This window comes from Schistocerca serialis, chromosome 2 (assembly GCF_023864345.2).
Source record: "Schistocerca serialis cubense isolate TAMUIC-IGC-003099 chromosome 2, iqSchSeri2.2, whole genome shotgun sequence".
Classification (NCBI taxonomy): Eukaryota; Metazoa; Arthropoda; class Insecta; order Orthoptera; family Acrididae; genus Schistocerca; species Schistocerca serialis.
The window spans coordinates 911,612,131-911,639,812 of record NC_064639.1 but is presented as its reverse complement, the minus strand read 5'-3'; the positions used below and the strand labels follow the sequence as shown (position 1 = coordinate 911,639,812).

General features: G+C 39.9%; 1 protein-coding gene across 2 annotated transcripts in view; it reads right to left on the bottom strand.

The window, feature by feature from the left end:
• Positions 1-718: 718 nt before the first annotated feature.
• LOC126458270 (solute carrier family 23 member 1) overlaps positions 719-27,682 on the bottom strand; it is a 228,800-nt gene continuing 201,836 nt past the window's right edge. The window contains exons 8-14 of one of the 2 annotated variants that reach the window (XM_050095196.1): positions 26,041-26,154; positions 21,046-21,185; positions 20,811-20,958; positions 9,203-9,282; positions 8,435-8,576; positions 8,222-8,342; positions 719-1,078 (exon numbers count right to left, since the gene is read on the bottom strand). In XM_050095196.1, coding sequence (XP_049951153.1) covers positions 994-1,078; positions 8,222-8,342; positions 8,435-8,576; positions 9,203-9,282; positions 20,811-20,958; positions 21,046-21,185; positions 26,041-26,154 — 830 coding nt within the window. In that variant the 3' untranslated portion in view covers positions 719-993. Of the gene's footprint in view, positions 1,079-8,221; positions 8,343-8,434; positions 8,577-9,202; positions 9,283-12,887; positions 13,043-20,810; positions 20,959-21,045; positions 21,186-26,040; positions 26,155-27,682 lie in introns of those variants that run through there. The other variant, XR_007585605.1, reaches the window with a different exon arrangement.

The window sequence follows — 27,682 nt, the reverse complement described above, 5'->3', positions numbered from 1 at the left end:
ACGGGAATTAGATGATTTGTGTGTGCAGATGTAGTGCCAACTCCCTCGAGTGACCTACCAAAGCCTCATTGCTTCCATGCCATGATGCATCACTGCTGTTATCTGTGCCAAAGGTGGACGTATCAGATATTTGGTAGGTGGTCGTAATGTTCTGGCCAATCATTGTATGTTAATGACTGTAGGATCATTCTGTATGGTACAATAAGTGGTGATATAAAATGTATGTCCTTGTTGGAACCATGAGCTATACTAGAAGTTGTGATGTCAATTAAAAATAAAACAGCAGTGTACACACATATTATTGCACTGATTACAAGTGTAATCATGTAAACATAGGTATGTTGCTATTCCGTGTATTGCAAATTTTGGGTATAATTATATGTGCTGTTATGTTAGCTGCTGTATCCTAGTATTTTCCATCCCATCTTTTGCAGATCTGAAGATGGCAACAGAGAATTGACAGATCTGGTCATCTGTATGAATAAGTGATTTTAGTGATCCTGGCAGTTGAAAATTTATTCAGTGTTCATAATAATGCAGGTCACTCCCATGCTGCTGATATCAGAAGAGTATATTGTAGGATTGTTTTTCCTGCTTATCTGCATTAATTGCACACTCATTTGAACATTGTTTTTGTAGGAGAAAAGAAATGAAAAGTTCATCTATGCAAAACTTAAGTCCGTTCACTATTTATTATGCTACAAGAAAAACTACTTAATAACTTGTACTCTTATTTATTTTTGAAATCAAGGTTTCATACTATCTTAGGTAACAAAGTTATTCCTCCATAAGCGAGTACGTAGTTGTCGAACATAATAAATCATGATTCACACATTCGTCTGTATTATAAATTAGTGGCTTGACGTCATGTTCAATTGAGCATTGTCTTAGTGCAGAGTTTTACTTAACAATATATCTAAATGCAAGAAAATGGAGATGGTAATAAAAGATTTCAGTCTGTTTGAAGCATCGGAGATGAACTTCAGGGTGCCATTAGTAGATTTTATTCCTGCTGCATATTTTAGAAGTTCTTGGTTTGTATGTGGGCGAAAATGGCAAATAGGATGTCCAAGTCCACCTGTAAAAGAAATATAATAATTACACATTTTGTCTGGAATCAAGATTTCGTTGTTTAAGCAATTTCATTTTATTCATTTTGTGATGCCTGTTAATGCAATTAACATTTAAGAACTTGTTTTATTGTGATAATATAATTTTGCTAGGTAAATTCCAGAAAGAAAAAAGAAGGAGAGAGAAAGAGTGATTTTAATAAGGTACATGTGAAGCATTTCCAGTAAAATACGCTACGAGGTGCATTCGAGTTCTAAGGCCTCCGATTTTTTTTCTAATTAACTACTCACCCGAAATCGATGAAATTGCCTTTACTTCTCGACGTAATCACCCTGCAGATGTACACATTTTTCACAACGCTGACGCCATGATTCCATGGCAGCGGCGAAGGCTTCTTTAGGAGTCTGTTTTGACCACTGGAAAATCGCTGAAGCAATAGCAGCACAGCTGGTGAATGTGCAGCCACGGAGAGTATCTTTCATTGTTGGAAAAAGCCAAAAGTCACTAGGAGCCAGGTCAGGTGAGTAGGGAGCATGAGGAATCACTTCAAAGTTGTTATCACGAAGAAACTGTTGCGTAAAGTTAGCTCCATGTGCGGGTGCATTGTCTTGGTGAAACAGCACACGCGCAGCCCTTCCCGGACGTTTTTGTTGCAGTGCAGGAAGGAATTTGTTCTTCAAAACATTCTCATAGGATGTACCTGTTACCGTAGTGCCCTTTGGAACGCAATGGGTAAGGATTACGCTCTCGCTGTCCCAGAACATGGACACCATCATTTTTTCAGCACTGGCGGTTACCCGAAATTTTTTTGGTGGCGGTGAATCTGCGTGCTTCCATTGAGCTGACTGGCGCTTTGTTTCTGGATTGAAAAATGGCATCCACATCTCATCCATTGTCACAACCGATGAAAAGGAAGTCCCATTCATGCTGTCGTTGCGCATCAACATTGCTTGGCAACGTGCCACACAGGCAGCCATGTGGTCGTCTGTCAGCATTCATGGCACCCACCTGGATGACACTTTTCGCATTTTCAGGTCATCATGCAGGATTGTGTGCACAGAACCCACAGAAATGCCAACTCTGGAGGCGGTCTGTTCAACAGTCATTTGGCGATCCCCCAAAACAATTCTCTCCACTTTCTCGATCATGTCGTCAGGCCGGCTTGTGCGAGCCCAAGGTTGTTTTGGTTTGTTGTCACACGATGTTCTGCCTTCATTAAACTGTCGCACCCATGAACGCACTTTCGACACATCCATAACTCCATCACCACATGTCTCCTTCAACTGTTGATGAATTTCAATTGGTTTCACACCATGCAAATTCAGAAAACGAATGATTGCACGCTGTTCAAGTAAGGAAAACGTCACCATTTTAAGCATTTAAAACAGTTCTCATTCTCGCCGCTGGCGGTAAAATTCCATCTGTCATACGGTGCTGCCATCTCTGGGACGTATTGACAATGAACGCGGCCTCATTTTAAAACAATGTGCATGTTTCTATCTCTTTCCAGTCCGGAGAAAAAAAATCGGAGGCCTTAGAACTTGAATGCACCTCGTATATTTACCTGAATTTCTGATTTTTACCAATCTAATGACAAACTTGTTATTCATTTTCAGAATTCATTGTCATCTTTCTATAGTCTAACTGTAGCAAATATGCTTCTTACCCACTACATTTTATTTTTACATGATTCATTATCTATTCCAACTGTATTGTCTTGCATGAAAGGATACTATGTAAGATTGTCAATTAAATGTCAGTGATACGGTAGCTAGTTACAGATTATCAGTTGAGAATGGACAAATATAAAAAAGAAATTACTTGTGGTCTTTTTAATGGAACCATTCCAACATTTGGCTTAACTGATTTTGAGACACAATGGGAAACCTAAATTTGTATAGCCAAATAGGTATCTGACCCCTACTCCTCCCAACTATGACTCTAACGTGTTAATTACTGAATCAACTCGCTCTCTTTATTTTTCTTTAAAGTAGCTGAATTTATTTCAGTTTATTTTTTATTTCATCTGCATTTTTATTCTTCCATTCAGGATGCTCTTCATGATATTTAAGTCATATTATTTCTATATACACTACAGAAATTTAAAAAAAATGTTTCTGGAAGTGTAGCTGACAGCAGCTTTCTAAGTTTTAAGAATCCTAATGAGTTGGGTCTATTATTTCCATTTTAGTATCTTAAAAGAAAAAAAAAATCATACAACAGATATTTAAAACTGTAGAAGAAAAGGGGATATATGTCTCAGAAGCTACAACAGCAAGATATGTACAAGGAGCAGCTAGAAGGAAAAATAAGTTGCATGTTGACTTAGGAATTTGGAATTAGATCTTAACAAACAGAAACAGTAATTATAGGAGAACAGGTAGAGAAAATGAGGAGGAGATGGAGGAGGAGGAGGAGAAGAGGAAGAAACAATAATTGCAAAATGAAGGAGAACAACAATAATTATTCATACTTTGATGATGGGAAAAGGGGGGGGGGGGGGGAGGGGGGATTGGGGGAAGAACACTGAAGAGTTTAGAGAAAAGTTGCTGATGCAAGAGTTCAGTTAAAGTTAAATCTGGCAAAATATTAAGAGAAAATTATTTAATTGGATAGATAATAAAATCTACTCACCAAGCAGTAGCAGAACACACACATGAAATATGGTTGTAATTCGCAAGGGACCAATGGCCTTTGTAGTTGGGCCCTTCAGCCCCCACAAACCAACCAACCATAATTGGCAAGCTTTTGGAGCCAGTGGCTCCTTCTTCAGGTAGAAGGGTTGAAGGGGAAGGAAGAGTGGTGAAGGAAAAGGACTGGAGAGGTCTAGGAAAGGGGGTAGATTTCGAGAAAGTCATCCAGAACTGCAAGTCAGGGGAGGCTTACTGTACGGGATGAGAAGGAAGGACTGATTGTTGGGGACTGCATCAGATGAGACTTGAAAACCTGAGAGCTTAAAAGCGGAAGAAAGGATAATATGCAGACAGAGATTACTGCTTAAACATCATGCATGAGTTAATAAGAGTGAAAAGTGCATTGTATGTAACAAAGGTGGGAGAAGAGCAGACATACAAACAGATCAGGCGTATGGCCATGGCCTTCTTTTGCCAACCTTTTCATGGGTTGCTTGGAAGGAGCTTTCCTAGGATCCATAAGTCTTCAGCCCCTGGTTTGGTTTAGATACACTGATGACATCTTTACCATATGGACTCATGGTGAGGCTGACCTGTTAAAATTCCTGGAATCTCTGAATACCTTCTCCCAGATAAATTTCACACGTCTGTCCATATTAAACCTACCAACAAAAAACATTACTTATATTTTGACAGTTGCCATCCTTTCCATGTCAAATGTTCCCTCCCACACAGCCCTGGCATCTGAGGCAAACATTTTTGTTTGGCTGGAAACTCTTTACCGCAATGCACAACCATTCTCACCTCAGCCTTTACTGCACGTAATTATCCCCCAATCCTGGTACTGCTGATCCCTCCAAAAAACAACTTCAGAGTACATCATTGGTGACTCAGTATTATCCTGCTCTGAAATGTGTTAACCAGCTACTTTGACAGGGCCTTGACTTCCTAAAATCATCCCCTGAAATGAGATCCATTCTGTCTGAAATTCTTCCCACCACACCTAGAATAGCTTTCCGTCACCCTCCCAATCTCCACAATTTTCTTGTCATACCCTATGCTCCTTCTGCACATATCTCCCTACCCTATGGCTCCTAATCCTGTGATCGTCCCCACTGCAAGACTTGCCCTATACACCCTCTTTCCACCAACTACAACAGCTCTCTGTGACTGGCAAAACACACTATCAAAGGAAGAGCCACCTGCAGAATGACACATGTCATATACCAGCTGTTACATAAACACTGTTCAGCCTTCTACATCGGCATGACTGCCACTAAATTATCAATTAGGATTAATGGGCATATGCAGAGGGTGTATAGCGGCAACTCGCAATATCCTGTTGCAGAGCATTCTCTACAATACAACATTCTTGACCTTGGCACCTGTATCATCACATGTGCCATCTGGATTCTTCCCCCAGACACCAGGTTTCTCAGAACTCTGCAGGTGGGAACTAGCACTACAATGTGTCCTTGGCTCCTACCACCCACCTGGCCTCAATTTACATTAATTTCTTCCATCTCAGCATTTCTTAACTGTAACTACTCTTTGCTTCACTCCCTTTTAGTTTTCTACATCTTTCATTGTCATTCCCATCTATTTTTTTCACTGCCCCCCTCCCACCTCTGTTATGCACAATGCTTTTAGCTTTTCACTCATGTTAACTCATGCATGATGTTTAAGCAGTAATCTCTGTCTGCATATTACCCTGTCTTCCATCTTTAAACTGCTGGGTTTTCAAATCTCATACAATGCAGTCCCCAACAATCTGTCTTTCCTTCTCATCCCATACGGTATGTCTCCCCTGACCCGTTCTGGATTACTTTCCCGAAATCTCCTAGACCTCTCTTCACTCCTCTTCCTTCCCCTTCAGACATTCTGCTAGAAGAAGAAGCCACTGGCTCTGAAAGCTTGCCAATTACAACCATCTTTTATGTGTATGTTCTGCCGCTATTTGGTGAGTAGATTTTTTTATCCATCCAATTAAATAATTTCGTCAATAATTGAGAGTATTAAGAGAGTAATAATGATATGACGTTCTTGCATTGAATGAGTGTGTCAAAATGTAAAGTGCCCTATTTTTCTGCTATTGTTTGGCATAGTGTGAAGTGCAATAGTTAATTGGTATTTCTGAAGTATATCATTTGCAGGACACCATTCATTCTTCTGGAAACATTTGTGATATCTGTGTCAACAATGGATGCTAAAACAGTATGGCTAAGAAATGGTGTGCAACAAACTTTTGTTTCTCACTAAATTCTCCTGATTAGTCCTGCTTGAACACAAGGTATATATTCCCTTTGATGTCCTTAAGCTTTTCCACAATAGCTGCTTTCTTTTTTAAAAAAAAGTCAAATTTTAGTTTATTCTTGCCAATTTTGTGCATAGTATTTCTCCAAGATCTTTTTTTCATTTGTTTTCTTTTCTTCCATCCTAGAGGTTTATTATTGGTTCAAATGGCTCTGAGCACTATATGACTTAACTTCTGAGGTCATCAGTCGCTTAGAACTAATTAAACCTAACTAACCTAAGGACACCACACACATCCATGCCCGAGGCAGGATTCGAACCTGCGACTGTAGCGGTCACTCAGCTCCAGACTGTAGCTCCTAGAACCGCACGGCCACTCTGGCCGGCGGTTTACTATTATTGACATATACTATGTATTTTACTGATAGCTAATTTCCATTTTATTAGTACATATTTATTACATTAGAGGGTTTTACAGTACCATAGAAAATGAATTGTGTTACTGATACTTTACCTCTTTTGGAATGCATATTAATTCATTTCCTTAAAGCTCAGATATCCACATGACCTTAAATATGTTGATCTGGAACTGTAATCTTTTATTCTCTCAACATCTTTGTGGTAACAGGAAGGGTATCTAGTCACCAACTATCACTAATATTGCTGAGACCCATACAGAAATGCTGACAATGTAGGGACAAGGGAAGAGGCAAGGAAGAAGAAGAAGAAGAAGAAGAAGAAGAGGAGGGGGAGGAGGGGAGAAGTCTCTCAAGCTCATCCTTCCATCATACCTAATGTTTGACTGCTGCATCAGACCCTTAAGTACTAAACCAACAGCCTTGCTCACATTTGTGTGATGCGCAGCTTTGAGGACAGAGCTAAACTACACAAAATTTGTCTGTACTTTTCATGCATAAATAACTATTCTCAAGTGGGTTAGTGGAATGAAGTTAAGAAAATAAGAGAAAGATAGGGAATAATAACATATGCAAAGGAGATTTAGGTGAAAATTACAGTGTACAACAGAAAATAATAATAAAAATATGAAAGAGGAAAGGTAGAAAGCAACTGGATGAAATCAAAATTTTACTTGAAAAGTATATACAACATGATAACAAGAATGCCTCACTTGTTCTGGAAATTACAGAAATGCCTATGCTCTGCTTGCTCCTACCAATTGTCCATGTGAATCACTTCATAATATTCTTCCCAAAAGAAAGTAAGTAAATAAGGAAAGCAGATTAGGATTTATTGTTACATAAAAAATTAAGTTGTCAGAGACTGAGTACAATCTCAGACTAGAGAAGGATGAAAAATGAAATCGGCCGTATTATTTTCAAAGGAACTAACCTATTATTTGCCTTAAGTTCTTTAGTAAAATCACAGGAAATCTGAATCTAGATGGCTGGATGGGTTTCAAATCCACTGCACCATGTAGCTCACTTCTGAAAGACGTTTGGATGGGTACAGTACTGTCTCTGTATGTAACACTAATAAAAATGTTGTTTTATTTTATGTAGATCCACTCATTGTTGTCTGTTATCATATTATTACAGTGGAAGTAAAGAAAACATGTTTTACAAAAATGAGCAGTTAAGATAATGAGATTTCCTGGAAGAATAAAACTGTGTGCCTGACTGTGACTCAGTGTTGGGGCCTTTACCTTTTGTAGAAAAGTGCTCTACTGACTAAGCTATCCAAGCATGATTCATGAACCACCCGCACAGATTTATTTTGTGGAAGTTTAGAAGATAAGAGTGAGGTATTGGTGAAAGGTCATGAGTTGTGTTTGGATACCTCAGTTGGTAGAGTACTTGCCCGTAAGAGAAAAAGGTCCCATGTTTGAGTTCCAGTCTGGCATACAGTTTTAATCTGCTAGGAAGTTCCTACCAGTGTACACTCTACTGCACAGTGAAAATTAATTCTGGAATGAAAATAATACATGAAAACACATACTGTGGTGAGGCTTCCTCAAGGTTCTCGAAGAACAGATTGAAACACATACTGGCATTTCTGTCTATCTGCACTAGTGAAAAAAATCTGTAGATGTGCTTCCAAGCAAAGACTGTGAATCAAATTGTAAACACTACAGAAATATGAACCAGATTGTGAGATATTAACTATTGTTACTGAGAAACTATTCAATCATTTGTAAGCTGATAAGACATATATGAAGTCTGGAAGTGCAAAGTCTGAACTTCATGGAATGTTATATTTACCAAATTAGCAGTCTCATAAAATGTTTAAGAAAACTGGTAAATTACCTCCTCAAGACACTCATACCAATTGGGAAATCGTATGTACTGGGTGCATCACTGTCACTGCCTTCTGCTGAAAGATTCATTTCAGCTTGCCAAGCAATCAGTCCCCTTTCTTCTGGTGTACCTGCCATTTAACACCAAATATTGATCATATTAGTTCCATGAACAAATGGATTAAAGCCAGACAATATAAATAGTTCCCAGTTGTTGCTTTACCTGGAATTGTGTTGTCAAGAAAGCAGCCTACAAAACCACCAACCAAAATACTTGTGCTACATAACACTGTAAATATGCTGTCAGCAACTTCACTTCCTGTCTGAATAGCATTTGTCTGCTTTACCATCCATTTTGAAAGCACCTGTAACATGCAACACATACAAAGTACAGTGTTCTTTAGAAACATATTAGTAACTAAAACTTCCTGGCAGATTAAAACTGTGTGTTGGACTGAGACTCGAACTCAGAACCTTTGACTTTTGCGGGAAAGTGCTCTACCATCTGAGTTACCCAGACACGACTCATGCCCTGTCCTCACAGCCTCACTTCTGCCAGTACCTCATCCCTACCTTCCAAGCTTTACAGAAGCTCTCCTGCAAACCTTGCAGAACTAGCACTCCTGGAAGAAAGGATACTGCAGAGACATGGCTTAGCCACAACCTGGGGGATGTTTCCAGAATGAACTTTTCAGTCTGCAGTGAAGTGTGTGCCGATATGAAACTTCCCGGCAGATTAAAATTGTGTACCACACCGAGACTCAAACTCAGAAACTTTGCCTTTCGCGGGAAGTGCTCTACCATCTCAGCAACCCAAGCACCTGTCCTCACAGCCTCACTTCTGCCAGTACCTCATCTCCTACCTTCCAAATCATCATATCAACACACACTCCCATGCAGAGTGAAAATTTCATTCTATATTAATAACTGTTAACTTCACTAAATGAAACTTAACATTTTAAAAACATAATTCTTCATTCTGTACACGTACCAATGGGAAAAAGATAGAAAATCCCAGAATATATAGATTTCTTGATGAATTTAGATCTACATACTGAAGTGCAGACAACCCTGAAACAATATAGCATTTTAGTTGAAGTCATAAGCTTTATCACATGGAACACACTTAAAAATACTTATAGAGCTAATGACCTATGATAATCTCTATATTAAAAGTTTTGGATGCTGCTACCCAATTTTATTACAATCTCATAATTTGATTCACTTTCTGCTCATGTGCAGTGAACCAGTTTCAGTGACACCCTTAGTGAAATAGCTTTCAAGTGTGGTTGTAAGAAGTTTGGTAGTGCAAATTCATGTCTTAAAAACAGGTCTCATTATTTTTATTTATTGTTTTCATTCTTTGTAGCTCATAGTTCTTGTGGTGAGACTTAATGCCATCTTCAGCAGTTTTGAATATAGTACTGTAATACATATACTTGTGTTTCATTGTCTGTCAGCATGCAGTGAACTAGTGTTCATTACATACTGGAACTGTGACAATGAGCTTCCATAACTTAAGTATTAAGTTATGAGTCATGGACCATGCTAAGGTGAGGTGGCCTGAGTGCCTGAATTATACTGACAGATGTAGCACAAGTGCAACAACAATAACAGAAGGGAGTATCTGTGAAGAGACCAGACAAACATGTGGTCCCTGAAGAGAGGCAGCAGCCTTTTTGATAGGTGCAGGTTCAATTGTTACAGTCTGATGAGCAGTCTGACAGCAAAGCAATGGGTTGCTGACTCATGAGCCTGAGAGTGCCACATCAATGAGAAATGGGCACAACAATTCTGGGTGATCACATCACAAAGCAGGGCAGGACAACAACAACAACAACAACAACAACAACAACGGGTTATTATCAGCAGAATATCAGAATGCTACTACTGCAGATGCTCCCCTCACCGATAGGTGGCCTTTATTTTAATGACAGGAGGCTCAGACAGTGTGGAACTATTTACCCCAATGAAGATCACGTGCCTGAAAATAGTCCGCACTGCGTACAGCCACCAAGCCAGCCAGTGCTCATAGGGGTACACTCCAGGCTTTATGCCGACTGCTCCAAAGTTCCTCATTTGTGGTACACTTGTGCTTATCACCAATACGGTAAGCAACTTTCATCTTGGCAGACACAGTCACCAGACTTGTGGTTAAACTAGCTAGACTTTATTCCTTGTGCTTAATGGATAACCATCTTAGTCCAGACTTAGGCCTTGTGCTACACCTTACTGTGTTACTGCTTCACAATGAATCTTCAATGGGACTAGCCATGATAGTCTACTGTCAGACAGCAGTCCTCATGCTACCTTTAGGAGTCTTCCTATGCTTCTGTAACTAATTCACCACAGTTGGATGTCTTACTGAGATGCGTATAAGTAATGTCATTCCAGAATAAACAAGTTATAATTTTCTGTCTACTTGGTTGCTATTTTGTCTGTATATCTGTATGGTCATAACAGCAATAGTCTGGATGACTGACTGATCTCACCTTAAAACAACAGACAACATGGCCTTGTTGTATTATGAATGGCTGGAACCAAGCTGTTGTTTTTCCCGAGGGAATACAGCTCTTCTACATGGTTAAATGATGATGGCATCCTTTTTGGTAAAATATTCTGGAGGTAAAATAAGCCTCATTCAGATCTCTGGGAGGGGACTACTCAAGAGGATATACTCATCATGAAAAACAAAACTAGCCTTCTACAGGTCACAATATGGAGTGCTAGATTTCTTAATCAGGAAAGGACAGATAATTAAAAAGAAAATGTATAGGCTTAAATTAAATGTAGTGACATGAAGAACAGGACTTCTGGCCAAATGACTAAATAAAATTAACTAGGAGTAAGGGGCCATCGACACAATTCACACATTTTCATGATTGTTTTGGAGCTCCTCCCCAGGGTCTTTGAACCCATTCCTTTATATTATTTATGATTGGCATACCAGTCACTTACTTCTTGATTTGGATAGTGTTGGTAACATTCAATGTGTCCACACTGTCTTCATCCAGCCATATAGAACAGTCATTGTTCATCAAACAAAGGACTTCCCTGGCCCATCTAGTTGCAGTTCTTCGACGATGAATCTTCATGATGGGGAAAACCTCTTACTGGCTCTTATGTGATTCCATGTGTCAGTTAGTGTTTTTGTCTGATGAAAAATATAGGCCACAGATGCCACACAATCATTTAGATAAGTGCGCCTTGACACTGGAGCAATAGCCCACAATCAGAATTTGGTTCAAATGTGATGACTCTTGGAGATCCAAAGGTAGCTGCAGTAATAGTGCAGCAAATTTACCTTTAGAGTCATCATTTCCTGTGGCTGGGTATCTGTCTGAAGTCTGCTTAATCAAAACAGGTGGTTGTAACAAATCCCTCTCATAATAATCATCACAGGCTAGATAGCTGCACACCGCAACATGTGACAAACTCACTTTGTATTATTATTATTATTATTATTATTATTATTATTATTATTGTAAAAAATATTGTAATTCACATACATGATTTGCATACCAAGTAGCATCATTTTTCAATGTCCTAGCTTATATGATATCCAGTCTGATATCCGTTGGCACAGTGCATTTCACAACCACAGGATAGTAGCCAATGACCAATTGGCTCCAAATAATAACCATCATGATGCCTGCACTCTCAAAGTTCTGTTTCTATAGCTTCAAGTCAGTAGTTGAATTACTGGAATCAAGGTGTGAACTGAAGCTGTCTTGTTTTGAAACAACACCACTAATTTCGCAACTAAGAGTTGCCATCAGTTGATCCACTCTATTAAATGCACTTCTTCCTGGAATATTTGTTTCAATGTAAATAGCATCCAAGTCAAAATCTTTAAAATGTTGTACTACTGAAACTATGACTCACTCGTCCCAGAGTGGCACACAGATTCCTACATCTACATCCACATACATACTCAACATACCACCGTACAGTACATGGCGAAGAGTACCCTGTACCACCAGTAGTCATTTCCTTACCTGTTTCACTCACAAATAGAGCGAGGGAAAAATGACTGTCTATATGCCTCCACATGAATTTCTTGTATATTTTCTTCATGCTCCTTACACATAACATATTTTGGTGTCAGAGAATCGTTCAGCTGTCGGCTTCAAATGCCAGTTCACTAAATTTTCTCAACAGTGTTTCTCAAAAAGGATGTCACTTCCCTCCAGGCATTCCTATTTGAGTTCCTGAAGCATCTCGGTAACACTTACATGTTGTTCAAACATACTGGTAACAAATCTACTAGCTCACCTCTGAATTGCTTCAATCTGATCTGGTACAGATCCCATACACTCAAGCAGTACTCAAGAATAGGTTGCATCAGTGTGCTATACAGGTATGTGGTCTCCTTCAAAGGTGAAATTCTTCCAATTCTTCCAATAAACAGAAGTCAACCATTTGCCTTCCCTACCAGGTTTCTCACATGCTCATTCCATCTCATATTGTTTTGCAGTATTACACCCAGATATTTAAATGACTTAGCTGTGTCAAACAGGACACTAGTAATACTGTATCTGAACATTACAGGTTTCTTCTTCCTAATCATTCCCATTGACTTACATTTTTCCACATTTAGGGCTAGCTGCCATTCAAAACACAAAATGGAAATTCTGTCTAACTCGCTTGTATCTTCCTTCAGTCATTCAACTTACCAGTCAAAGCTGTAATTCAGAAAGTCTTTGTATTTCTGTGGCATGAGTCTCTGCATTAGAGGAAGAACATTTTCCACTATGAATCACTAAGAATGTAGGCCCACAGTCTGTCCCAGCTTCAGGTTTTCCTTCACCATCTTTCTTTATTACAGTACCTGCATAAACAGAGGGAATAAGTTTAAGTTCTTCAGTGACCTTGAAATCATGATCTCGTAATTTCACACAGTAGTCAAGGTGCATTAATATTGATGTTTGAGCATTTTCTGCTGTAGTATCACACATGCTTTATCATCCATAGATAAAAAGAATATTTGGTTGGAGCCAAAAATTGAAGCTCAAGATTCAAGGTTTCTTATAGCAATTATACAGAATTTCCCATATTTATGATTTACATGAAATGTAGATTCTGGTTTGCACAATTTAAGAGGAACAGTTACCACATTCCCCCCCCCCCCCCCCTCCGCCCCGCCCCCCCCCCCTGCTGTATTGAAACGTTTGGGAAGGAGTCTTAAACATAACCCTGATCGACTGCTAGTATAGCCTTGTGTACATATTTAGCTTGTAAGTCGTCCATCGTTTTGCAGTACCTTATAATTTCAGTGTGACATTGATCATCAGTTGCACCACCAAAAACTGCAATTTTCTTTGTGACTTCACATAAACCAGATTGAATTTCTTCTACTCTAGGTCTACCAACTGTATTTCAAATTTTAAGAGCTGCTGCTAAATTGGAATTACTTTCACAAATTTTAGAATAACAACTTTTTCTGTCACTTTACTGCACTGATCCTTGTCTTCAGTATGTTTCTTTCCTGTTGAACGTCTTTACTTAATGCTGCCATTCTTTTTGTTGCTACATCCGTCATCATGTCCGCATCGCATGCTAACAGCATGCCATTAATCCCAGAGTCTAATATCACAATTTTATTCCTGTAGCGTTCTGACTAGGCGCTGATTTAGGTACTGTTTGAGGTAATTGGCTTCCACTCAGTTGCATACTAATATCTTTAGCATCTTCTTGTATGTCCCATTTGGTTTCTTCATACGATTAAAAGTAAGCATGTAAAATATTGAACATGGGCAGCCTCAATGGCAGTATTGACTTTTGTCATATGTCGGAGGCAGCCAATATGCAACACCGTAAGTACAGCAAGTGTGAACAACAATCACACTGTGTAGTTGCCACATGCCAAAAAGTGATACAAACAAATTTAAACCTTAGTAAATAATAGTGACAGAATTGACAATGTTTTAAAGTTTTTTGTTAGAGTTGAAGTTGAGTTATAATACAAAACAAATATTTATAGAGTTAATGTCACAAAGCTTATGACTAGTCCCCCCCCCCCCCCCCCTCCCTTCCCAAATAACACAGTGTCACACTTTGTTGACTCCCGCTCCCGCCTCCCTTTTAATGTGTGACATAATTATTGGATGGCCTCTAATGCAGGAATAGGTCTAATAATGAAGAAGAAAATAAGAATGTAGGTAAACTAATATGAACACAATAACAAAAGCTTCATTGTAGCTAAGATACTCATGAAGCCAATATCCACCACACTAGTACAATTTTATATGACCCTTAGCCCTTCAGGATTGGTGACAGGAAATGAATGGAAGGAAAAGAAAAATAGTAGGATAATCTGGACTGGGGGAAAGGAATGAAAGAGGAACCTGCCTGGTAGACTTTTGCACAGAATGTAATTTAATCATGGGTAACACTTGGTTTAATTGTGAATTCTGAATTATTCATCTCATGATGCACTTTTGGAATTCATTTGGTTTGGTACAGGAGAAAGGACCAGAGGCTATTGAGAGTTTCATAAGCAGCATTAGGCAATGTTCAACTGAAAAAGCAAAGTGAATACAGTAGAGTATGAATGTGTAGCTTTGAGAGATGAAATACCGAAAGGCAGCAGAGAATCAAATGGGTAAAAAGACCACACATAGTCAAAATTGTTGGACACCACAGAAGATATTGCATCTAATTGATGAAAGGAGAAAATATGAAAATTAACCAAATGAAGCAGGTGAAAGGGACCATAAATGCATAAAAAATTAGACTGATTGGAAATGCAAAATGGCTCATCAGGAATTGCCAGAGGACAAAAGTAAGGTCATGAGAGATGTATAATTAGAGGAAAGAAAGTAACTGAATATGATACTGGAGATTTAGTGCTGCAAGAAGAATTTGGTGGAGTAATGAAAGATCTAAGTTGAAACAAGGCCTCTGGAGTTAATGATATTCCCTCAGAATTATTGAGATCCTTACGAAAAGCATCCATGACAAGACTATTCCACCTGATGTGCAAGATATATAATACAGGCGAAATATTCTCAGATTTTAAGAATAAAGCAATAATTCCAATTCCAAAGAAAGCAGATGATGACAGAAGTGAACATTACCAACTCATCAGTTTAATAAGTCATATTTGCAAAGTACTGCCCCAAATTATTTGCAGAAGAATGGAAAAATTCTAGAAACCAATCTTGGAGAAGATCAGTTTGGGTTATGGAGACCTGCAGGAACTTGTAAGACAATACACCCAACAACTTCCCTTAGAAGGCAGGTTAAAGAAGTGCAAACCTATGTTTATACATTCATAGACTTAGAGCTTTTGACAAGGTTGACTGGGAAACATACTTTGAAATTCTGAGGGAAACAGGGATAAAATCCTGAAAGAAAGGTAATACACAGCTTGTGCAGAAACCAGACTGTAATTACAGGAGTCAAAGGACATAAAAGGGAAGTAGCAGTTGAGGAGGTAGTAATGCATAGTAGTAGTCTATCCCTGATGTTATTCAATCCATAGATGGTGCAAACAGTAAAAGAAACTGAAGAAAAATTGAGAGACGGATTCCCTGATGACATCAGAGACAGCAAAGGGCTTGTAAGTGCAGTTAAGTGGAATGAATAGTGTCTTGGGAAGAAGTTACAAAATGACAATCAGTAAAGTAAAACAAGGATAATGGAATGTAGTCAAATTACATCAGGCAATGCTGAGGGAGTTAGATAAGGAACTGAGACACAAAAAGTAATAGATGAGTTTTGCTATTTGGTCAGTAAAATAACTGATGATGGATGGTGTAGAGAGGATGTAAAATGCAGACTGGCTGTAGCAAGGAAAGTATTTAAAAAAAATTAGGACTTTATTAACACTGAATATAAATATAAATGTTAGGAAGTCATTTCTGAAGATATTTGCCAGGAGTGTAGCTTTGTAAAAAAAGAAAAGTGGATGACAAACATTTCAGACAAGGACAGAATTGAGAATAAGGTTTTGAAATTTGGCTCTGTAGAAGATTGCTGAAGATTAAAGGGGTAGATCGTGTAACTAATGAGGAGGTACTGAACAGAATTGGGCAGAAAATAAATAATTTATGGTACAACATTGACCAGGAACCAGTTACATATATGAGGAGCTGTAGCAATACGCATACAGAACTAAGGCCGAGCAAATCTTGAATAGCCTCAAATAGACTGGGGCCCATGGTGGGCTCTGATGGCAATCTCACATGAAGAAGTCTGAGGCATCCTCTGTGGATGACATAGCACTGTTGCACATGTGCTCTCTTTAAAGTAAGTGGGCGTGTCACTGTATTACTCATCTCTTAGGGAGTTCATGGATTCTTGAGAGGTCCTGCTGTCCTCCTTGTTCACTGGGCTCTGGCTAAAATGGCATGCTGCAATGGGAGCATACAGTCTGAAGTGCTTCAGGCAGGGAAACATTCTGTGCCCACCTTCCCATGACAAACCATATGGCAAAAATGGCAACACCAGGGCAGTTTCTGTGTCAGCCTCTGGCATTGGCTCCAGTGACTGTGTTCGCAGTGCTGATGATACTGATATCAGCAGTTGCTCAGGAACAGGTGACAGAATTTCTGACAACAGTGTCAGAAGCAATAGAGGAACTGCTGGTTTGGCAACCAAGAATGGATGCCCCTGCCTGCGCAGGAGTCGGGAACCAGCAACAGTAGGTGATATGATGCCTGACATGGGCAGGCTCAGAGGGAATGGTGTGACATCATGGGGTGCCCAGCTGTCCATTTGAAGCAATGCTGATCATGGTGCACTGAGCCATCAACTGTCTGCTGTGTGGTGGCATCAATGTGGAAACTCAACAGTTCCTCCTGATCAAATCGTGGGTCCAGACTGGTCAGCAGGTGGGACAAAGTATCAGCATTTGTGAGTTGATTCATAGGGTGAAAATGAATCTTGGAGTTGTAATGCAAAAAGGAAAAGAGCCCAATGTTGGGTGTCATGTGCCACTTTATCTGGTAATGATGCAAAAGGACTGAATAAGGAAACCAATGGTTTGTGATCGGTGACCTGGTGGAATTTGGTACCATAGAGGAAAATATGGAATTTCTGCACAGCATATACAGTGGCCAATGCTTCCTTTTCTATCTGAGAGTACCTAGTTTGAGCAGGATTCAGTGTGTGTGAGGCAAAAGCAATAGGCTGCTTGGAGCTTTTGGGATATCTATGAGCCCGTACCACCCTCAACCTGAACTGTGAAGTGTCCATCACAAGGACCAAGTGGAAGCCTGATTGATACATCACTAAGCAGGGTACAGACTGCTACAAGGTCTTAAGGGTTGAAAATGTGGTTTCACAGGCCAGCAAACAGCGAAACTGAGTCCCTTTGCATAGTAACACATGTCATGACTGTGTGTTTGTTGTTGCCCATTTTCTAAATACACTTCAACCTGGCTGCTTGGAGGACAGAAAAAAGACTACAGAGATTGTGTAAATGCTCCTCAGCGGAGGCACTGCAAACTGTAATGTATTCCAAATAGTTTTACAACCTGGTGCAGATGATGCTATAAATTGACGCTATAAATTGTTCCAAAAAATGTTGAATAATAGTGGGAGCACTGGTGACTCCAAAAGGCAAGTGCAAGTATTGGTACAGTGCAAACGAGGTAATGTCAACTAACATATGTTGTGACTCTGTATCTAAAGGGAGTTGTAAACAGGCACCTGAAAAGTCAATTTTTGAGAAATGCTGACCACATTATAACCACACAAAGAGTTCATCTGGGTGCGGTATCAGGTATGTATCCATTATGGATTGTGTGTTCACAGAAACCTTAAAATTGCTGCAGACATATAACCAGCCCAACAGTTTATTTACTGTAACTAAGGGGGTAGACCATTCACTTGATACAATAGGTCAAACAATGCCACATTCTGTGAGGTGATCTAATTCATCTTTGACTTGTTCCCTGAGTGCCACTGAAACCAGATGAGCCTGGAAAAAATGAGGCTGAGTAGAAGGTTTTAATGTGCACTTGAAAATTGTTGGCATGCCCCAAGCCACAGGAGAACAAAGTGGAAAACTTTGAACATAATGCTTGTAACGGTGTGTACGGCACTTGTTCAGGCACTAAATCCACTTCATCTGAAAAGGTAAAACCAGACAACTCAAATGCATCCAATCCAAAAAGATTCTCCATACATGTGTTATCTACAACAAGAAATGTACTGGCCAAGAATAGGAATTATTGGTTTGTCATGATTCATTAACTTTTGTGACACAGGAAGAAGAGGGGAGCCCAAGTCCATATAAGTTTGTGAGTTTAACAAGGTTACCACAGCTCCTGTATCCACTTGCACATGCAGAACTTTATGAAAACTGTAACATAAATGAAAAGCTTGTTTGGCAGCACAACAAATAAAACATTTACATCTATATCCACAACAGGATCGTTGTGCTGAATTTTTGCATTGCAAATAGAAGCAATGTGATATTTTTTGTTGCAATTATGAGAGGTAGCCCAGCATTTTGGGCAGTCTGGGCACTCATAGTTAATGAAGCAATAAGGGCAGGACAGGAGCATGGAATTTTTCCTGTTTACTGGCCTGTTTACTTTGATGGTGCGGCTGCTGGGAGTGAGGGTGGCACCTTGATCCTCAGATCATGTGCAGAGCACCGCAATGACGTCTACCCCTACAAACTACCTGAAGAATGCTGTGGAGGAGAGGGTTGGATTGCTGATGAGTCAGTTTGGTTACCTGCAGCTGATGACACCTCAAATGACTGTGAAATAGCTAAAACCTCAGAGAGGGATGGATTTTCACACTGTAGGGCACGCTCTCACACCTCACAGTCTGAAGCTAAATGAATGATAGTGTCTCTCACCATCCTATCAGTGTTCAGCTCTTTATTCACATCAGACACAAAATGACAATGACAAATTAACCCATGTAGTTCAGCTACCCACGCTCGATAGGATTATTGTGGTTGTTTCCTACAGCGGGAAAACTCAAGCTGGGATGCAATAACATGGATGCACTTACAGCAGTATTTTGAAAGAAGTTCCCACATATGGTCAAACATTAAAGAAGATGGACCCTGCAAATGGGAGAGATGACATAGGACTTGATACATTCTTGGTGATATCCATGAAAGGAACAAGGCATGGCATAAAATAGCATCAGTAATCTTAAAAACTTAAAGTGTTGTCACAGACATTTCCCTTATGTGCCCAATTCTTCAATGAACTCATCATTTGTAGAAAAGGGAGGTGGATAAACCATGAGGGCTGTGGAGGGCAAAACAGGGGGTGACACGAATGGAGGAGCACGCCGACTACACACACACACACACACACACACACACACACACACGCACACACTCTCTCTCTCTCTCTCTCTCTCTCTCTCTCTCTCTCTCTCTCTCTCTCTCTCTCTCCCCCCCCCCCCCCCCTCTCTCTCTCTCTCTCTCTCTCTCTCTCTCTCACACACACACACACACACACACACACACACACACACACAAGTCTGAGAGGTACCCTCTGTGGGTGACAGGCACTCCTGCCGGTGCAGGCTTTTGAAAGTACGCGCACACGTCACTGCTAAGATTAATACAGTAAGAAGGTTCAAGTGAATGTAGGTTGCAGTAGTTATTCAGAGATGAAGGGAACAGACAAGTATGGAGAGTTGCATCAAACCAGAGCACAAACTCAAGACAACAACAACAATGAAAGCATCACGAATTACATTGGATTAAATTCTGTAGAGAACAACTGCCATGTCAAATACTAAGGTAGGTTGTCTCAACTGACATTGCACTCAACACAAATTTTTTATCATGAAATTAAAAACTTCAGCTTTCTTTGTGCTGTCCTGTATTGTCACACTAGATTGATTACTGAGTGATTGAATAGAAACCTTTAAATTGCTTAGTGATTTTACGCTGGACCAGAATTTTGTACGATTCTTGGCAAGATCTATAGCTAATGTATAATGTATATGTGCTTCAGTGCTTCATGCATCAATCTTTTTTATAGACATAAAAATTTTCACTAACTCCTATCTGTCAGCATTACCGCATGTTGGCTTGGATTCTTTGTTTAGTAGCAAGGGTTCACCAGTTTGTATATCTATGCAAATGAATTGCCAAGTTTGTTCCACACATTTTCCTTCAGTATCATGGACAGACTCGAATGGTAACAGCAGAAACTACTGCAAATATATTACAACTAAGATGCTTGATAAGGTCCTATACCTGTCACCCCACTTTCAACATTTAGGTTACAAATAAACAACTTTCCATTTGTACACTCATACAACCTCCATTTATGTCTGCTTTATGAACACATTATAGCAGTCTACACCACTCATAACAGATCTTAAGTCATAAACCAACAAATTGTGAGAGAAGACTGTACTGTATGACAAAGAGATTAATATGTACAGCATACACTTTAAAATAAATTAATAACAAATATGGTGACAATGAGGTTACATGATTTTATGATTTTATTTTGCCATTAACTAGGTACCAGGCATGTAAATAAGATTAAGTATGTGCTGTGTCATTTATCTGACAAGAATTTTTCTACTCGGAGAAACAATGTCTCTAATCATCAGAGTTTTTTCGTGCTCAAATCAAAAATAAACTTTGTTATGAAACTTACCAAAAGCTGCTATCATTCCAAACATAACACAAAATATACCACCAACAACGGGCTCTGGGATGATGATAAAAACTGCTCCAAATTTACTAATGATGCCTTGCAATAACATTAATACACAGGCATACTGTATAACCCTTCGGCTGCCAATCTGAAAGTAAATAACATTCAAAGCACAGTTAAAAGTGCCACTTAATTTGCAACATGTAACACATGTACATATAAATTCTACACCTACCTTAGTAACGCCAATTGCTCCTACATTTTCACCAAATGTATTCGTCCCATTACCACTACCCCAGAGACCTGCTAGCACTGTTCCCAGTCCTTCTGTGCCTATTCCTCTGTTCACTGCATGTACAGGTGGAGGTGGAGCAGCTGAAACATACTCATATATGTGTGTTTGAGATGGTTTCATGTTCATAGGTTGAGGGTGCTCCAGTATGATGTGAAACAAGTCAGTAAGTTACCACCCTCTCTATGAACAAATAAGTATGGCTATATGTAAACCATTACAGGAATAGACTTCATTTACATCTGTCTATCACTGTCTTTAATTCATTAACGTGATGACTGCATATCTTTAATACTGAAGGTGGTACAATAGTTGTATATATTAAGTAAACTAGGTAAAGATGCTGAAGCTGTAGTGTCATATCTCAATAAGGAACTTGAAACTTTTAGCTCAGGACAGGAGGAAGCAGAGAAGGTTGACACAGTATTTTTTAATTTCTGAAAAGCATTTGACTCAGTACCACACCTATGCTTATTGTCAAAAGTTTGATCATATGGGGTATCAAGTGAAATTTGTGACTGGATTGAGAACTTTTTGGTACAGAGGATGTGGTAAGTTACCGTTTCTTGGATGGAGATACATTGACAAAGGTATAAGTAACTTCAGGTGTGCCCCAGAGAAATGTGCTGGGACCCTTGCTGTTTATATTGTATATAAATGACCTTGCAGATTTATCACAGATGATGTGGTTATCTGTAGTGCAATAAGTTGCACAAATACTCAGTCAGATCTTGATAAGGTTTTGAGTGGTGCCAAGTTTGACAACTTGCTTTAAATGTTCATGAATGTGAAATTTTGCATTTCATATGACTACAGTATCAAATTGGGCAACTCATACAAAGATCTGTGTCAACAATTTGTAGAGAGATGAAATGGAACAATTACATAGGCTCAGTCATAGGCAATGCAGATGGTAGACTGTAGTTCATTGGTAGAATACTAGTAAAATGCAATCAAGCTACAAAGAAAACTGCATATGAAGCACTCATGGAACCCATCCTAGAATACTGCTGAAATGTGTGATACCCACACCAGAGAGGACCAGCAGTGGATGTTGAAAGGATACAATGAAGGGTAGCACTAAAGGTCACAGATTCATTTGAGCCATGGGAGAGTGTTTTGAAGATGCTGAAGGAACTGAATTGACATATGCTTGAAGATAAACATAACCCATCCCACAAAAATCTACTTAGAAAGTTTCTAGAACCAACTTAAACTAATGAATGTAGAAATATATCACAACCTGCTATGTATTGCTCCCATAGGGCTCATGAAGATGAGATTATACTAATTACAGAATGCACAGGGATATTGAAGCACTCATTCTTCCTGCACTCCACACATAAATGGAAAGATAAAAAGCCCTAATAACTAATGGATCATACCCTCCACCATTCACTTCACAATGGTCTGCAAAGTATATACGTAGATGTAAATGTTGTAAAAACACTGTATTTCCATTCATTGGGGTTCAGATCCCATCAGGACATCCAGATTTTCTGCAGTTCCCCTAAACTGCTTAAATATGATACTGGGATGATTTCTGTGAAAATGATCCAAGTGATTTAATTTGCTACTTTTTTTGGAATCTGAGTTTGTGCTCTGCCTCTAATAACCTATTTACAATGAGAGGTTAAACACTAACTTCCCTTCTTTCTTACTGAATATCTACGTCACAGAGTATGACAACTTATACAGTAATGAAAAAGCAGAAAGTGTCATATTACATGGTGATAAATGTAGAAAGTGTTAATACAGTGATAAAATAGTCTATGTGTATAGCGGAAGTCAGTTTTATTCCTAGTTTACATTTATCAATACCACTGTTGTTATCATATTTTAGCAGTTGGTATGCAAATTATCATAAATGACTAGTGCTCATAAGAGGCTCATTTCTCTCACGTTAGAGTCTAAAGAACCTGTCCTTCCTTTCTGACTTCCCACAACCTGTACTTCTTCCCACAGTGAGGAAGGAATTAATAATTCTGATAGATGGGAACAGCATTTTTTCACTTTTAAATGTGTCTATTGGCTGTACTGGAATTTGCCATCTGAAGGTACATCTACATCTATAATCTGTGAACCACTATGAAGTGCACAGCAGAGGGTATGTCCCATTCTATCAGTTATTAGGATTTCTACTTCCTGTTCCAAGCACATATGGCGCATGAGAAGAATGACTGTTTCAATGCTTATGTGCTTCCTGTAATTCATCTAATTGTATCCTCACAGTTCCTTTGGAAGTGACATGTAGGTACTGGACAGCAGTTCCAGTTCTTTGTAATTTTGAGTGTATTAAATGCATTAATGTAATTATTAATGTATTAGATGCATTGAAATATTATGATGTACATTAATGTAATTAATTGAATGTACACTCCTGGAAATTGAAATAAGAACACCGTGAATTCATTGTCCCAGGAAGGGGAAACTTTATTGACACATTCCTGGGGTCAGATACATCACATGATCACACTGACAGAACTACAGGCACATAGACACAGGCAACAGAGCATGCACAATGTCGGCACTAGTACAGTGTATATCCACCTTTCGCAGCAATGCAGGCTGCTATTCTCCCATGGAGACGATCGTAGAGATGCTGGATGTAGTCCTGTGGAATGGCTTGCCATGCCATTTCCACCTGGCGCCTCAGTTGGACCAGCGTTCGTGCTGGACGTGCAGACCGCGTGAGACGATGCTTCATCCAGTTCCAAACATGCTCAATGGGGGACAGATCCGGAGATCTTGCTGGCCAGGGTAGTTGACTTACACCTTCTAGAGCATGTTGGGTGGCACGGGATACATGCGGACGTGCATTGTCCTGTTGGAACAGCAAGTTCCCTTGCCGGTCTAGGAATGGTAGAACGATGGGTTCGATGACGGTTTGGATGTACCGTGCACTATTCAGTGTCCCCTCGACGATCACCAGTGGTGTACGGCCAGTGTAGGAGATCGCTCCCCACACCATGATGCTGGGTGTTGGCCCTGTGTGCCTCGGTCGTATGCAGTCCTGATTGTGGCGCTCACCTGCACGGCGCCAAACACGCATACGACCATCATTGGCACCAAGGCAGAAGCGACTCTCATCGCTGAAGACGACACGTCTCCATTCGTCCCTCCATTCACGCCTGTCGCGACACCACTAGAGGCGGGCTGCACGATGTTGGGGTGTGAGCGGAAGACGGCCTAACGGTGTGCGGGACAGTAGCCCAGCTTCATGGAGACGGTTGCGAATGGTCCTCGCCGATACCCCAGGAGCAACAGTGTCCCTAATTTGCTGGGAAGTGGCGGTGCGGTCCCCTACGGCACTGCGTAGGATCCTACGGTCTTGGCGTGCATCCGTGCGTCGCTGCGGTCCGGTCCCAGGTCAACGGGCACGTGCACCTTCCGCCGACCACTGGCGACAACATCGATGTACTGTGGAGACCTCACGCCCCACGTGTTGAGCAATTCGGCGGTACGTCCACCCGGTCTCCCGCATGCCCACTATACGCCCTCGCTCAAAGTCCGTCAACTGCACATACGGTTCACTTCCACGCTGTCGCGGCATGCTACCAGTGTTATAGACTGCGATGGAGCTCCGTATGCCACGGCAAACTGGCTGACACTGACGGCGGCGGTGCACAAATGCTGCGCAGCTAGCGCCATTCGACAGCCAACACCGCGGTTCCTGGTGTGTCCGCTGTGCCGTGCGTGTGATCATTGCTTGTACAGCCCTCTCGCAGTGTCCGGAGCAAGTATGGTGGGTCTGACACACCGGTGTCAATGTGTTCTTTTTTCCATTTCCAGGAGTGTATTAAAAGACAGTCATTAGTACACCTAAGTGCATAAGAGTGTGTGTAAACCACATTTATTCCTTACTGTCCACTCCTGTGCATGAGTATTAAATGACTATGAGCAGATGCATTATTTCTCTAAATTAATACAGGGCGGGGCAAATAAAAGTGGCTGGATGACTGGATACCATTGGACGTGAATATATGCGTATAACCATACCCCGTGACATGCACACCAAATGTACTCTCACCATGTGATCCACACTAGTTCAGAGCGTGGTGTGGGCTGTGTCAGTGTCAATAGAGCAGTGCAAAGGGGATTATGGTACTCACAGTGGAGTAGCAGGTGTTCATTGTGGAAAGTTACCTGACCTATCAGTGTGCAATTACTTTGTGTGGGGAGCCCTCAAGTCTAAGATGTACTGCAACAACCCTCATAGTCTTTAATAACCGCAACAGAACATTTTGGATGAGACTGCAGAAATTCCAGCAGTCCAGCTTCAGTCCACCTTCAGCAACTTGCTGACCAGGCACCAAAAGTGCAAAGAGATGAATGGGGTCACTTTCAACTTCTGCTATAGGCAGGTTAGTACTGTATTTCCTTTCCTCAGCTATGTTTCTTTGTACCCTGGAACTCAGTTTCCCGGGCCACTTTTATTTGCCCCACCCTGTAAATGAAAGTTAAACTTTCGAAATTTTTATCACTAAAATCGGTACTCACCTGCACATAAAAAGTTACTAATCTTGGCATGTAAGAATTTCTTAATGATCTGATTTATACTGCTAGGCAAATAGCAAGAGAACCATTAATCTAAACAATAAATACCATAGGGAAGACAAGGACATTACCAATGTATGTTCTGTGTAATTTTCAATAATTTATTTTACACAATCTTTTTCAACTTGCATTTGCACAAAATATATTTTATTTATTTTTCTATGTTGCCCTTGTCTTATCTTTTAGCACAATCGAAACTGAAACTCTGCACAATATGCTAACACTTTTGATTATATGCCAGTGCAACGGAAGAGACTTAAAACCAGTGAAAGACATTGTTGTAAATAAGTTATCAACATAATAGTTTCATTTAAGTTACATTTCATGTGTAGTAAGAAATGTTATATATGAAGTTTCCTTTTGTTTGTGAAAATGACTTACCACACATTCTAGCTGTTGTAGGGTAGTAACTAATTGATTCAACTGTACAAGCTAACACACCAGCAAGCATTCCTAACACACCAGCTGCACTGACTGTTGGAATTCCCCACTGACCTAAAGAAATGAGGAGGGTTGGTTTTCATTAATGAACCTGATTATAAACTGTTAGTAGTGGTAGGAGCAGCAGCAGCAGCAGCAGCAGTAGTAGTAGTAATAGTAGCAGTAGTTTTATTCACCCATAGATCTCTCTTACAAGGATATTGGACATGTCTTGGTATTACAACTGAAGAACAACAAAAATAATTCTGTACGAAAGTTCAGGTAGATGCCTCTTTCATTCCAAGCCCCTTGCCACAGGGGTCATATCCCTATGACAGACATGCCTAATCTGCCTAATCCCCCCCACCTGGCTCTTGCTACTCTAGTCCTGTCACAGGATTATCTTACCCACCAAAGCATTATGTGTCCAGTCAGAGAGAGAGAGTATTTGTATTCTAGCCCAAAAGAGGATTACTCCGAAACTTGGCAAGTTTTTTTTTTTTTTTTTTCTTTTTGTGTGTGCCTATGGACAATTCATCACTTCTTTCAGTTAGTGGTCTCCTTACAAAATTAAAGCAATTCACATATAACAGTTATTTACATACTTAACCCTTGAGCGGGCATGTTGATTTTTGTAAGATGAGTGGGCCCATGGCATACTTTGTACACATGTAATGAATAGCTATTTTTATGTTACCACAGTAAACATTTATGAGCAAAATCAGTTTAATCTTAGTTTAATTGAACAACAATAAAATAAACTTATATCACGTGAGTTAAATCATTGTTTAATTAAACAATAATAAAATAAACTTTCATTATGTCACTCTGTTGCTGCACAAAAGTGTTACCCCACAGTAATGAACCACTCGAAGCATTAAATGCTGCAGTAGTATCAGATCCCAGAAATATGCTTACTCAATTATTAATTATCTCATAGACAACTACCTCATTGTGGGATGGTGGTCTAGTTCAGAATATGGGACATTTTCTTGCATGGATCATAAATTTTTTCTATCGATTTTGCTGTTTTTTTTTATACTACTGCTGTTTACTTGGATGTATGACAACACAACTTGTCAGTGTGTGAGATGAAGCACAAAGGAAGGAATAGGTATGGGCTCAAAACTGTAAAACAACAACGGAATGGTAAAAGACAATGTTATTTGTTGTTCAGCACTTTATGCTCAGGCGCACCCGCCTGTGGGGGCACTGGTCTAGTTTGACAAGAATGGAACATGTGGTCAGCTGTGCTCTTAGTGGGAACCATCCTGGTATTTGTCTGAAGTAATTTAGTGAGACAACAGAAAACATAAATCAGGATGCCTGGATTAATATTGGAGCCCCTACCGTGAAGGCCACTCTGTTAGAAACAGTACTGTCTCATTTGGTTTACTCCTAGTGTTCAATGCTGTTTTAAAATTAAGTTACTTAACAATCTAAAAGACTTATGCAACACTGTTCACTCACTTCTCACTTTTACTCACTTCATTCACTCCACATACTATACACACATTGCTTCACAACACTACACCCACTATTAGCTGACACCAGGACCATTTCGTACACCGCAACTTCCCATTTGTTAGCCTGAGAAAGTGAG